The sequence below is a fragment of the Hypanus sabinus genome, chromosome 25, assembly GCF_030144855.1.
Source record: "Hypanus sabinus isolate sHypSab1 chromosome 25, sHypSab1.hap1, whole genome shotgun sequence".
NCBI classification, from domain to species: Eukaryota; Metazoa; Chordata; class Chondrichthyes; order Myliobatiformes; family Dasyatidae; genus Hypanus; species Hypanus sabinus.
The window spans coordinates 12,003,562-12,017,810 of record NC_082730.1 but is presented as its reverse complement, the minus strand read 5'-3'; the positions used below and the strand labels follow the sequence as shown (position 1 = coordinate 12,017,810).

The following is a 14,249-nucleotide window of genomic DNA, read 5'->3' as shown; positions in this document are numbered from 1 at the left end:
AAGAACCTATGCGGGTAGAAACCAGAGCACCCGGAGGAAACCCATGTGGTCACAGACAGAACATACAAACTCCTTACAGACGACAGGAATGGACCCCCGATCTTACATCTGGAGGTCCAATATGACACATTAACCACTGCTCTACTCTGTCACCATAACTCCTAATTGACATAATACTTGTGAGCTTACAAATCTATCGGTGGGTGATGTAATAAGTCAAAGTAAAAAATGAATTAGGAAGAAAGTAAAAAAAAAATCAGTCACGAGAACGGTCACTTCAGTTCAAAGTGCATGCCTGGATTTCTCTGCCCTGCAGAGTTATGGAAGATGAATCATAGGAGGTTATTAAAGGGAATTAAAGGGTTATTAAAGAGCTCTGACGGAGATCTTTAAGATGTCATTAGAAACGGGGATTGTGCCGGAGGATTGGCGTATTGCTCATGTGGTTCCATTGTTTAAAAAGGGTTCTAGAAGTAAGCCTAGCAATTATAGACCTGTCAGTTTGACATCAGTGGTGGGTAAATTAATGGAAAGTATTCTTAGAGATAGTATTAATAATTATCTGGATAGACAGGATCTGATTAGGAGTAGCCAGCATGGATTTGTGCATGGAAGGTCATGTTTGACAAACTTTATTGAATTTTTTGAAGAAGTTACGAGGAATGTTGACGAGGGTAAGGCAGTGGATGTAGTCTATATGGACTTCAGCAAAGCCTTTGACAAAATTCCACATGGAAGGTTAGTTAAGAAGGTTCAGTCGTTAGGTATTAATGCTGGAGTAATAAAAATGGATTCAACAGTGGCTAGATGGGAGATGCCAGAGAGTAGTGGTGGATAATTGTTTATCGGGATGGAGGCCGGTGACTAGCGGGGTGCATCAGGGATCTGTTTTGGGCCCAATGTTGTTTGTAATATACATAAATGATCTGGATGATGGGGTGGTAAATTGGATTAGTAAGTATGCAGATGATACTAAGGTAGGAGGTGTTGTGGATAATGAGGTGGGTTTTCAAAGCTTGCAGGGAGATTTATGCCGGTTAGAAGAATGGGCTGAACGTTGGCAGATGGAGTTTAATGCTGAGAACTGTGAGGTTCTACATCTTGGCAGGAATAATCCAAATAGAACATACAGGGTAAATGGTAGGGCATTAAGGAATGCAGAGGAACAGAGAGATCTAGGAATAACAGTGCATAGTTCCCTGAAGGTGGAGTCTCACGTAGATAGGGTGGTGAAGAAGGCTTTTGGAACACTGGCAAAAAAATAAATCAAAGCATTGAGTACAGAAGTTGGGATGTTATGTTAAAATTGTACAAGGCATTGGTAAGGCCAAATTTAGAATATTGTGTGCAGTTCTGGTCACCGAATTATAGGAAAGATATCAATAAATTAGAGAGAGTGCAGAGACGATTTACTAGGATGTTACCTGGGTTTCAGCACTTAAGTTACAGAGAAAGGTTGAACAAGTTAGGTCTCTATTCATTGGAGCGTAGAAGGTTGAGGGGGGATTTGATCGAGGTATTTAAAATTTTGAGAGGGATAGATAGAGTTGACGTGAATAGGCTGTTTCCATTGAGAGTAGGGGAGATTCAAATGAGAGGACATGATTTGAGAGTTAGGGGGCAGAAGTTTAAGGGAAACACGAGGGGGTATTTCTTTACTCAGAGAGTGATAGCTGTGTGGAATGAGCTTCCTGTAGAAGTAGTAGAGGCCAGTTCAGTTGTGTCATTTAAGGTAAAATTGGATAGGTATATGGACAGGAAAGGAGTGGAGGGTTATGGGCTGAGTGCGGGTAGGTGGGACTAAGTGAGATTAAGAGTTCAGCAGGACTAGGAGGGCCGAGATGGCCTGTTTCCGTGCTGTGATTGTTATATGGTTATATGGTTATGGAATGGAGAGCATCATTGAACCAGCATAGGAGAGGAAATAAGGCCTGGAGTAAATCAGCTCCTGGATTTATCTCATGACAAAACTGGGATTTTTTGTAGTTGCTTTCAAATTGGTAGTAAACAGATGGAATCTGTAACAATTATTAAGAAACTATTGTAAAAACTAATGGTCCCAGGGAATAAAATCTATCTTTAGTTAGCAGACCAACACCACACAAAACTCTAGACCCAATAAAATGTGGTTGACCCATGAATGGAACAACAAGCCACTCATACTAAGGGCAACAACCCCCATCCTGCCCCTGGACATTCTCTTTTCTCCCCCCTTCCATTGGACAGAAGATACAAGAGCCTGAAAGGACATTTAACTAGGCAGAAGGGTAGCTTTCCCCCCACTGTTTTCAGAGTCCTGATGGACCTCTTGTATGATTGGCTTCACAATCCACCTCCTTCTGATCTTGCCCCTTCTTGTCTACCTGTAGCTGGTTGCACTTTATTCTGTTATTGTTTTACCTTGTTCTACCTCAATGAACAGTGCAGTGATCTGATCTGTATGAAGACTATGCCGACTATCACTGGATCTTGGTACATGTGACAATAATAAACCAAATCCAATTCCAGTCGCTAACACTGTCTTTGCCTGCAATGTCCCGTACATTGGGAGCAAATAAACAAGAACATGAATGAAAGTAACAGAAAATTAGAAAAAAGTGCCATTGTCAGCTGTGTATCTGTGTTGGCAGCCAATGATTGGGGAAACTACCCCTTAGTAATTTTAAGCAAAACCCAAAATGATTTTATTTTCTATTTCCCTCTTATGGCTCCCAAAAGTTGTCAATTCAGAAGTAGGCAAGGCGATGAAAGTACAGTGGAGCATGTGGCAAGGACTATACAGCTGCTGATGCTGGCTGCTCCATGAAACATTTGCTTTTGCGGCTCTGAGCTGAAATCAGGAAGTCAGTTCCCTGGTGAGGAAGTTACAAAGAGAGAATCTACTTCTGAGCAGTTTCAGCATCACAAACATCAGCATATTACTGGAGTCTTGACACTCTCAATTTACTTAATGAGAGTACTTCTGTAAGCGGACACCCAATTACAAAGTTAGTCTTGCCATCTCAGACATGACGTGATAGTATACAGTTTGGGCAATGTGCCAGGTATTTAGTGACTGCCGTTTCCCCCCTTGTGTACTGAAACTGCAAAAGGAACTTTCTGGCTTACTGCACGTCACATTTCAGATTTCCATCCTGGCCCTTATCCCTGCAAGCGGAACAAGTGCTAGATCTGCTCCTTCAACTTCGCCCTCACTGTCAGTTAGGGCCCCAAACAGTCCTTCCAGGTGAGGCGACACTTCACCTGTGAGTCTGTCGGGGTCACCTACAGTATCCGGTGCTCTCGGTGAGGCCTCCTCTACATCGGCGAGACCCGACGTAGACTGAGGGCCTGCTTCATCGCGCACCTTTACTCTATCCACCACAGCCAGCGGGATCTCCCAGGGGCCACCCATTTTAATTCTACTTCTCATTCCCATTCTGACATGGCAGTCTACGGCCTCCTTTACTGTCATGGTGAGGCCCCACTCAGGGTGGAGGAGCAACACCTGATATTCTCAGCCTGAAACATTATTTATTTGTTGTCCTCCATAGTTGCTGGCTGACCTACTAAGTTCCTCCAACATTTTGTGTGTGTTGCTCACATTTTGAAGAAGATTAGTTGAAACAGTTTTGAATATTTCTCAAATGCATCTGGAGTTATTTTGGCGATCAGATGTCTTGACTTGTAGAAACACAGTTTCTTTTGTGATGATGCAGTTCAAAAATAGATAATGAGCTTGATATTAATGTTGAAGCTTATCCAGAACTTTGTTGACTCTGTGTTGACTCATTATCTGATTTACGAGTCAGCCCTACATTGTTAAACCCATTACTTATGTCTCAGTTTATCAGAATAGATCAAATATTTGTCAGTATGATCCTATCAGGCTGCAGTGTTCAATTCTAATCTCAGTGAAAACTATTCATGCACCTTATCCTGTAGCATGGTGCTGAACAGGACAATGAGGTGTTGCACAAAAACTGGCCCTTCACCAATTGAAACTGCACTAACCAGCATCCAGCCTTTCACATGAATCTGATGTTAATCTGATCCTGTTTTTAATTCTCCTTTCATTCTCAATAGATCCCTTGCTCCCCACAGTCGCTCACTGAGACACTACCAGCAATTTACAACGGCCGGTTGGCCCACTGACCAGCGTACCTGAGTGATGAGGGAAGAAAGCAGAGCACCCGGAGGAAACAAATGCACCCACAGGGAGAACATGCAAACTCCACAAAAGCAGCACTGGAGGTTGGGGTCGAACTTGGGGTCTTTGGCACTGTGAGTTGTAGAGTCATACAGCACTACAGCATAAAAACAGTCTCTTTGGCCCATCTAGTCTGTGCCGAACTGTTATTCTGCCTAGTCCCATCAACCCCTACCATGACCGTTATCCCTCCATACTCTTCCCATTCATGTACGGATCCACATTCCTCTTAAACATTGAAATCAAACCCACATCCATCACTTCTGCTGCCAGCTTGTTTCACACTCTCACCACTCTCTGAATGAAGAAGTACCTCCTCTTAAATATTTCACCTTTCGCCCTTAATCTATCACCTCTGTTTCTAGTCTTGCCTAACTTAGTGGAGAAATCCTACTTGTGTTTACCCATCTATACCCCTCATACTTCTGTACACCTCCATCAAATCTCCCCTCATTCCCCTATGCTCCAGGTGAAGTCCTAAAGTCCTAACCCGGGGGTCGGCAACCTGCGGCTCCCGAGCCATTTGTGGCTCTTTCACCTCTGTGCTGCGGCTCCCTGTGGCTTTGGGAAATAATTGGTCAGTATTTAATTAAAATGTATTTTATGTTAGTTTGTTAGCTTTTGAAATGTAATTCTAAATTTGAAGATTATGGTGATCTTGTACAATCTAAGTGTGGCGACACATTTCCTGGCACATCCGAAACGGCTCACAATTAGCCAGCATTCCGGCTAAGGGAGATAGCCTACGGGGGTTTGTGAGTACGCGTCTTTTGCAGCATCTGCGTCCATGGGGGCTGGGTTGAGGGAGGCTTAAAAGCAAGGCTGTTTAGTTCGAATAAAGTTATTCGACTGCAGTTTACTGACTGCGTGAGCACACCGCTACAACGTGTTTTTATCGCTATTAATATACGTCACCACTGCCAATACCTGACACCCGCCAGTGCGCGATTTCTTTAATTTTTCGATCCAAGGTAAGCCAACTATGGAGAATTCTAAAAAAAGAAAAGTGACTGAAGAAAACAGAACGTTTAATGATACTTGGACAGATTCATTTGCTTTCACTGTTGACGAGACTGGTTTACCGGTATGCTTAATATGCAATGAGAAACTAGCAAACAACAAAAAGTCAAATGTCGCAAGGCATTTCCAGAGTAAACACGCAGCCTTTGCTCAAAAATATCCGGATGGAGATGAGAGAAAAAAAGCCGTTTCGGAACTGATGCGGAAGGTTGATCTGAGCAAAAATCATTTCCAGAAATGGATGAAGTCTGGAAAATCAACGACATACGCCAGTTATATTGCCGCTCAGGAAATAGTCAGGCACGGGAAGCAGTTTACAGATGGTGAATATATAAAAGAATCTTTCATTAAGATTTCAGAACATCTATTCACGGACTTTAAAAACAAGAGTGAAATTGTGCAGAAAATCAGGGATATGCCCCTCTCTGCAAAGACTGTCAAAGACAGAACCATAAAAATGGCAGAAGACATCACAAGACAGCAAATTAAAGACATCAATTCAGCTGTGGCCTACTCGATTGCCTGTGACGAGTCTAAAGACAAAGGTGATATTGAACAAATAGCGTTGTTCTGCCGGTATGTAAACTCTGCCGGGCCACAGGAAGAACTGATTGAGTTGATACCTCTAAAAGACCAAACACGGGGGGAGGACATCTGTGAGGCTGTCTTGAATTGTTTAAGAGCCAAAGGAATAAAGACCACCCATCTGGTGTCAGTAGCTACTGATGGGGCTCCGAATATGACGGGAACGCACAAGGGATTTGTGGCTTTACTGCAGAAGTCGCTGGACAGAAAGCTGCTGACTTTTCACTGCATCTTGCACCAAGAGGCACTGTGCGCTCAAACATTTCCTCCGGAATGCACAGAAGTAATGGATGTTGTCATTCAGATTGTCAATAAAATAATGGCAAAAAGTTTAAATCACCGTCAATTCCGTTTGTTACTGGACGAGATGGAAAGCGCATATTCTGATCTCCTGCTGCACAACAAAGTCCGGTGGCTGTCCAAAGGGGAGGTGCTGAAACGTTTTGTTGCGTGTCTGGAAGAAGTGAAAACTTTCCTGGGCAGCAAAGGGCTCACCTTTCCTGAGCTGGAACAGCCAGAGTGGCTGGAAAAGCTACACTTCATGGTAGACATGACAGCGCACCTGAACACGCTGAACACAGCTCTTCAGGGGAAAGGACGCACAGCCCTGCACATGTTGGAGGATGTTTTGGCATTCGAGCGCAAGTTGACAGTGCTTGCCAGAGATTTACAGAAAGGCACTTTGTCTCACTTCCCCAATTTGAGAGAGTTCAAACAAGGTCACGACATGATAATTTCGGAGTATTTACATTCTGCAATCATCGCAATGCAAACATCATTTGGGAAACGCTTCTGTGAGTTCAGAGAGGAAAAAAACACATTATCCTTCCCGGTCACTCCCTTAAGCATCGATCCTTCCCTACTGAATACGACTGCATTGGCAGGTGTGAGTCAACCTGATCTTGAGATGGAACTGGCCGACATAGCCGACAAAGACATATGGGTGTCCAAGTTTAGACGCTTGACAGCAGACCTTGAAGATGTTGCCCGTCAGAAGGCCGTTCTTGCTCAGAATCACAAATGGAGTGATATTGAAAACCTTCCAAAACCGGACAAACTTGTGTTCGAAACATGGAATGCTATGCCCGACATTTATGTAAACATGAAAAAGTATGCGCTTGGAGTCCTGTCGATCTTTGGATCCACATATGTATGTGAGCAGGTGTTCTCCAACATGAACTTTATTAAAAACAAACATCACGCACGCCTCACAGATGACAGCTTGCGATCCTGTGTAAAGATGAAGGTGACGTCATACAGCCCTGATGTGCAGACGCTGTGCGCTGAGGTCCAGGAGCAGAAATCCCATTAACCAAGTATGATAAATATTTTAATTGCCTATTATTTTATGTATATTCATATTTTTTCATTGTTCAGTGAAATAGTCCTTTTATTTTTCAGGCTGACAGCTGGCTGATGTTATTTTTGGTTTGCTGCTGGCGGCAAATTTAAGTTTGGCGTTTTTCATAAATACAAGAAGGACTCAAATAGACGTTGAGTATTTTACTTAAAAGTAACCTTCAACCCAACGTCTTTTTTTCGGAGTTCAAAATGTTTTTGTTGCATGCAGAAATGTAATTTCGTTTTCTCTGCAGGAGTTCATCAATTTCATAAATGCAACACATTATAGTTTGTTTATACATAGCATAAAGGCAAAACAAAACGTTGTATGCAGTGTTATTTCATTTTAAATGTCAAACGGGTTTTGCGGCTCCCAGTGTTTTCTTTTCTGTGGGAAACGGGTCCAAGTGGCTCTTTCAGTGGTAAAGGTTGCTGACCCCTGTCCTAACCTATTCATTCTGACCCTATAACTTACTCTTGTTGCCGGCATAACAAGTCCCGGCAACATCATTGTAGGTTTCCCCTGTACTCTTTTTATCTTATTTCTATCTTTTCTGCGAGTAGGTGTTCAAAACTGCACACATGACTCCAAATTAGGCCTCACCAATGTCTTATACAACTTTAACATAAGAGCCCAACTCCTATATTTAATACTTTGATTTATGAAGGATAATGCACCAAGAACTCTCTTTACAACCCCACTTGCAAGAAATTATGGGTCCCTATTCCCAGATCCCTCTGCTCTGCTCTACCACACTCCTCAGTGCCCTGCTGCTCACTGTGTAAGTTCTACCCTGGTTTGTCCTCCCAAGATGCAACGTCTCACAGATATCCGCATTAAATTCCATCTGCCATTTCTCAGCACATTTTCCAGCTGGTGCAGATCCCACTGCAAGCTTTGTACCCTTCCTTGCGAGGCAGTGTCTCTGCCAGCTGGGACACTGTTGCAGCGGACGACCAAAGCTCAATCAAAGGACTGGCATCCCAGAGTCAAAAGACATGTTGACCGATGGTAATGAGATTAAATTTGGGGAAGGAGAAGAGGCCAGAGCTGGAGCAGTGCATGGCATTCAGAGTGTTGCAGAGCTGAAGAAACTCATTTACTTTGGGAGGGGAGAGACCGTGGGGACAGCTGAAAGCAGGGTTGACCAGCAGTGCGTTGGGCAGCATACTGTAGTTGCAGCAGTGGAATGGAGGGCCAGTGTAGAGGAGGAAGCAACCATGAGGCATTTGTTGGTTCTAACGCAATCCGGCTCAACCCAAAGAACATGGCATTGCCTGAATTGGAAGACAGTGGTACTGCGGAGATTGGATGGGATGGGCTTGTTTTATAGGGGAATAGAATGTAAAAGCAAGGAGGTAATGCTGAGCTTTTATATGACACTAGTCAGGCCGCAGTTGGAGTATTGTCAACAGTTTTTGGCCCCATCTCTCAGAAGAGGTTATGAGGATGATTCTGGGAATGAAGAGGTTAACATATAAGGACCGTTTGGCAGCTTTGGGCCTGTACTCACTGGAATTTAGAAGAATGCGGGGGGGGGGGGGAGTGGGAGAGGATCTCATTGAACCTTACTGAATGTTGAAAGGACAAGATAGGGTGGACGTGGAGAGGATGTTTCCTATGGTGGGGTTATCCCGAACTAGAGGTCGCAGCCTCAAAATTGAGGGGCGACCCTTTGGAACAGAGGTAAGGAAGAATTTTTTTAGCCAAAGAGTAGTGAATCTGTGGAATGCTCTATCACAGACTGCGGTGGAGAAGAAGTCCATTTGTGCATTTAAGATGGAAGCTGGCCATTTCCTGATTGGTCAGGGCATCAAAGGATATGGCGAGAAGGTGTGTATGGGGTTGAGTGGGATCCAGGATCAGCCATGATGGAATGGTGGAGCAGACTCGAAGGGCTGAATGGCCTAATTCTGCTCCTATTTCTTATGGCCTTATGGCTTTCCCTGGAGCAAAAGCATCAGAATCTGAATTGGGTTTGCTAACATTGAATTTCTTGTTTTGTAGCAGCATTAACACTCATTCATTCATTGTGTATTATGTCATATAATGTCTGAGATTATGGTCTTGGCAGATTTAATAGAGACATATCTCCACCCTGCCAACCCACAATTAATATAAACTACAGAATAAATGATGAGTGCAAATAATCAAACCTCTCGCTACAGATGCAACTATACCTGGGGAGTCAAGTGTTCAAACAATCCACGCTCTGGACCCTGTCCAAACATTCTGGGCATCGGGTTACGCTCCAGCCTGGAGAAAGTGGAAATAATGGGTTCTGGTTATTATTGCAGTTTTAGAATCAAAGGTTGTTACAGGCAAGAAGCAAGCCCTTCAGCCCATTTAGTCAATTCTGCCTAGCCCCATTAACCTGCACCCAAACCGTAGCCCTCCATACCCAGTCCATGCATGTACTTATCCACACTTTTCTTAAATGGGTCAATTGAACCTGTAACCTCCACTTCTGCTCGTTCCACACTCTTACCAACCTCTGAGTAAAAGAGTTCTCCCTCAGGTTCCCCTTTCACCCTTAACCCATGACTTAGTTCTAGTCTTACCCAGCCTCAGGTATAAAAGCTTACATGCATTGGCCCTATCTATATCTCTCATAATTTTGTATAACTCTATCTGTGCTCCAGGTCATAAAGTCCCAACCCATTCAGCTTTTCCTTATAACTCAGGTCCTCAAGTCCCTGCAATATCATTATATCTTTGAACTGGAAATCCCTAACTCTAACTACCCAGTGAGGTATCCAAGTTGAGAAGTCCGAAACTGGAGGGAAAAGTTTTAGTTAGAGGAAAGAAACTTTAAGGTAATCTGAGGGACAGACTTTGTTGCACAGAGGGTTGTGGTTGGAACGAGCTACCAGAGAAGGCACTGGAGGCAGGTACATTACAGCTCTTGAATGTCCATAAGACACAGGGGCAGAATTAGGCCACTCAGCCCATCAAGTCCTGACCCCAGATTCCATTCAACCCCATACACCTGCTCTTTCACAATATCCCTTGATGTCCCGACCAATCATGATTCTATCATCTTCTGCTTTGAATATACCCACGGACTTGGCCTCCACCACTTTCTTTGGCAAAGCATTCCACAGATTCACTGCTCTTTGGCTAAAAAAAAATTCTCCTTACTTCTGTTCTAAAAGGTCACCCCCCTCAATTTTGAGCTGTGCCCTCTAGTTCTGGATACCCCCACTAGAGGGAACATCCTCTCTTCACCCACCTTATCTAGTTCTTTCAACATTTGGTAGGTTTCACTGAGATCCCCCGCATTCTTCTAAATTCCTGTGAGTACAGGCCCAAAGCTGCCAGACACACCTCATATATTAACCCCTTTGTTCCCATTATCATCCTCATGGACTTCCTTGGGACTCTCTCTAATGACAATATATCCCTTCTGAGATAAGGAGCCCAAAACTGATGAAGGATCTCGGCCTGAAACATGAAATGTTTATCCCTCTCCATAGATGCTGTCTGACCTGCTGAATTCATCCATCATTTTGTGCATGTTACTCTGGATTCCCAGAATCTTCAGAATCTCTTGTGTTTTACTTAAAATGCCATTTGGACAAGTGTTGAGATAGGAAGGGAATTGAGAGGTATGGGGCTAATGTGGGCAAATGGTATTAACATATAAAGGCATCCTGATTGACATGGATAAGTTGGGCCAAATGGGCCCATTTCTGTTCTGTGCTTAGATTGACAGGCCCTTTCAGCCCAAAAAACCATGTGACCAATTAGCATACCAATCTCCACACACAAAATGCTGGTGGAACACAGCAGGCCAGGCAGCATTAATAAGGAGAAGCACTGTCGACGTTTTGGGCCGAGACCCTTCATCAGGACCAATCTCTACATCTTTGGAATGGGGCTGAGAGGATAATAAATTAAACACGATCAAATGGCAAAGCAGACTCAATGGACAAAATGGCTCCCGTATCTTATGAAACGTGGGAGTGATCTGGAGCACCCAGGGGCAATCTGCTTGGTCACTGGAAGAGCAAAGTCTAAGAGGACCATAACCTTGTCATGATTTGGAGGCTTGCATGTCTCAATGACCCAGAGAGCTATACTGGCTGAATCAGGGCTTTATGCTTTGACTCTCGAAAGGGTCACCCATGCCAAACAGATGAAAGAAAACAGAGGCCAGACTAAGAGTGGTCCACCAGTCCTACAGGTTGGGGGGGGGGGGCCAAGTTCAGGGCCAGCAACCCTGAATGGTAAAACAAAGCTGTGACGGAAACAGCAATGAAGAATCATCTACATTCTACATCTGAGTGCGACGGTATTCCTGAGACTCCACCCGGAACATGCAAGGCTGATGATAATGAAAACCAAGTGGAAGCTACTGGCCTGATGAAGGAAGCCCTGAATGTTGCCAAGACCAAGGCCGAAATTGGTTTCATGGCCAAGGACAGACAGAGGACCTTCATTGCTGCCCTAAACGCCAGTGGCATAACGGTTAGTAAGTAAGTACCGGGAGAACATCCTTGTCGACAGACAGCAGTGGTATTGAAGCTGGGTCTTTGGTGCTGTTATAGTGTTCTATTAGCCACAATGTTACCTTGCTGCCAATACGATTGTTCCATTTCCCTAAGTGTATTCTTGATAAAATAAATGCAGCAAATGCTGGAAACACTCAGCATCATAATGTCCCCTGAGCTGTTGTGCTATTCCTGCATTGTCTATTTTTATTTCTGGTTACCAGCATTTGTGGATTTCTTTGTGATATCCAAACTTTTCTTGGCCTTGTTTAGTCTAGCCCATGGAGTGCAGATTAATGCAAAGTTTACAACCATACGCACTGTTTGAACCTCCTAGAATTTCTGTTCAAATGGTAGGTGGGTGGTTTGCACCATCAATTTCTGACTGTTTGGATTTCTTTTGTAAGTGAGTCAGGTTATCGAAAAGGTGTTTAATCATCACTTCTTTTCACTGCCCACAGCAGAACAATAATTCATTATTGGGCAGGTAAATATACCAAAGCAATACGAAGAGTCTTCATCAGGACTGGAAGGGAAGTGGGAAGAAGCCAGAATATGAAGATACGGCAGGGGGAGGAGTAGAAGTTGGAAGGTGATGGGTGAGGGGGGTGTGAAAAGCATGGTGCTGAGAGGTGGAAGATGTAAAGGGGCTGAGGGAGGGATCTGACTAGAGAGGTCAGTGGATCATGGGAGAAAGAAGAAAAGGAGGGGCTACCAGAGGACAGTGATGGACAGGTGAAGAGAACAGGTGAGAGGGGAGCTGGAATGAGGAATGGACAAAAAGAAAAAGGGAAGCACTAACCAATGGATGCAAATCAATGGAAATCGTATGTAGCTAAATCAAGAGGGTGTGGGAAGAACTTCCGGTATTTCAGGCCAGAAACACATGACTGCCTACCATGAGACATAGGAAGCCATTCAGCCCAGTGAGTCTACTCTGCAACATGATCACAGCTGATTTACTTTTGTTCTCAACCCCATTCTTCTCCCTCCACCCAGTAACTATCGATCCCTCACTAATCAAGAATCTATCAAACCCTGCTTTAAATATACCAAATAACTTGGCCTCTATAGGGTTCTCTGGCAATGAATTACACTGATTCAGTAATCTCTGATGTCTTTTTACAAATCAACAAACAATCAGCTTCTGCATTAAATATACCCAATGACTTGGCCTGCATGACTGTCTATGGCAATGAATTCCACTGATTTAACAACCTCTGGCCAATGTTCCTTCTAATTTCTAATGACCAGTGTGCGCAAAAATCTTGTGCTGTGCAATTTTTGCCCTGTGACAACTACATGCGTGCATTGAATAGTTTTTTCAATAAAATCGGTATAAATAAGCCAGTTCCAAAATCTGCAGACAAATCATCGCAAACTCCACATTGTCAACACCGTCCACATCAGAAACCGGAAAGGGAAACGTGATTGTGTACGATCATGAAAGAAACTTAACATGCCAACGAGGGACAGAGTGACAACCTTTTGTGCGCCAGCAGCAAAAGATGCGTGGGCACGCACACATGCACACCTTAGAGGGAACATTGTCTCTGGCTCCAGAAATTCCTCCTCATCTCTGTTCTAAAGTTCTCCTATTCTGACCAGAAGCTAACTAAATTTAGGCTCCTTATTTGGTGCAGCTAGAGGGCCTGATTTTATCTCAAGGCAGAAAGGGATGGGACTAATTCGCAGGTTCAAGTTCTAAACGGGGGCAAGGTAAATTTTGAGGGCATGCGACAGGAGCTTGTAAAAGTCAATTGGAGCAGGTTGTTTGCAGGCAGAGGGACCACAGGCAAGTGGGAGACTTTTAAAGGTGAGATAGTGGTGGATCAATGTCTACATGTTCTCATTAAGCTGAAGGGCAAGTTTGGCAGGAGTAGGGAACTCCGGATGATCAGGGATATTGAGGTCCCGGCTGGGGAAAAGAAGAAAGGATGAGTCAGGTACAGGCAGCTGGGATTAAGTGAATTCACTTGTGGCATATAGGGGGTGCAGGATGGTACTTCTAAGCGGATGCTCTTCTGTTCTGTGGTTGCGCCCTTTGGTCCTAGACTCATCTCCTATAGAACATAGAATAGTACAGCATATTACAGGCCCTTCGGCCCACAATGTTGTGCCAACCCTCAAACCCAGCCTCCCATATAACCTCCCACCTTAAATTCCTCCATATACCTGTCTAGTAGTCTCTTAAACTTCACTAGTGTATCTGCCTCCACCACTGACTCAGGCAGTGCATTCCATGCACCAACCTCTCTCTGAGTGAAAAACCTTCCTCTAATATCCCCCTTGAACTCCCCTCCCCTTACCTTAAAGCCATGTCCTCTTGTACTGAGCAGTGGTGCCCTGGGGAAGAGGCACTGGCTGTCCACTCTGTCTCTTCCTCTTAATATCTTGTACACCTCTATCATGTCCCCTCTCATCCTCCTTCTCTCCAAAGAGTAAAGCCCTAGCTCTCTTAATCTCTGATCATAATCCACACACTCTAAAACAGGTAGCATCCTGGTAAATCTCCTCTGTACCCTTTCCAATGCTTCCACATCCTTCCTATAGTGAGGCGACCAGAAATGGACACAGTACTCATTGGAAACATAGGAAACATATCACCATGTCTGCTCTA

The 14,249-nt window shown here is 44.0% G+C and overlaps 2 protein-coding genes across 5 annotated transcripts in view; one reads left to right on the top strand and one right to left on the bottom strand.

Annotated features, from left to right (window-relative positions):
- LOC132381014 (general transcription factor II-I repeat domain-containing protein 2-like) overlaps nt 1-7,262 on the top strand; it is a 112,895-nt gene extending 105,633 nt beyond the window's left edge. For 2 of the 3 annotated variants that reach the window (XM_059950096.1, XM_059950095.1), the window contains one exon: nt 4,066-7,242. In XM_059950096.1, coding sequence (XP_059806079.1) covers nt 5,172-7,106 — 1,935 coding nt within the window. In that variant the 5' untranslated portion in view covers nt 4,066-5,171 and the 3' untranslated portion in view covers nt 7,107-7,242. Of the gene's footprint in view, nt 1-4,065 lie in introns of all 3 variants that reach the window. The other variant, XM_059950097.1, reaches the window with a different exon arrangement.
- The window catches only part of LOC132381015 (N-fatty-acyl-amino acid synthase/hydrolase PM20D1-like), a 109,411-nt gene that overhangs the window by 53,489 nt on the left and 41,673 nt on the right, over nt 1-14,249 (bottom strand). For both annotated transcript variants that reach the window (XM_059950099.1, XM_059950098.1), the window contains exon 6: nt 9,317-9,392. In XM_059950099.1, the coding sequence (XP_059806082.1) occupies nt 9,317-9,392 (76 nt within the window). The remainder of the gene's footprint in view (nt 1-9,316; nt 9,393-14,249) is intronic.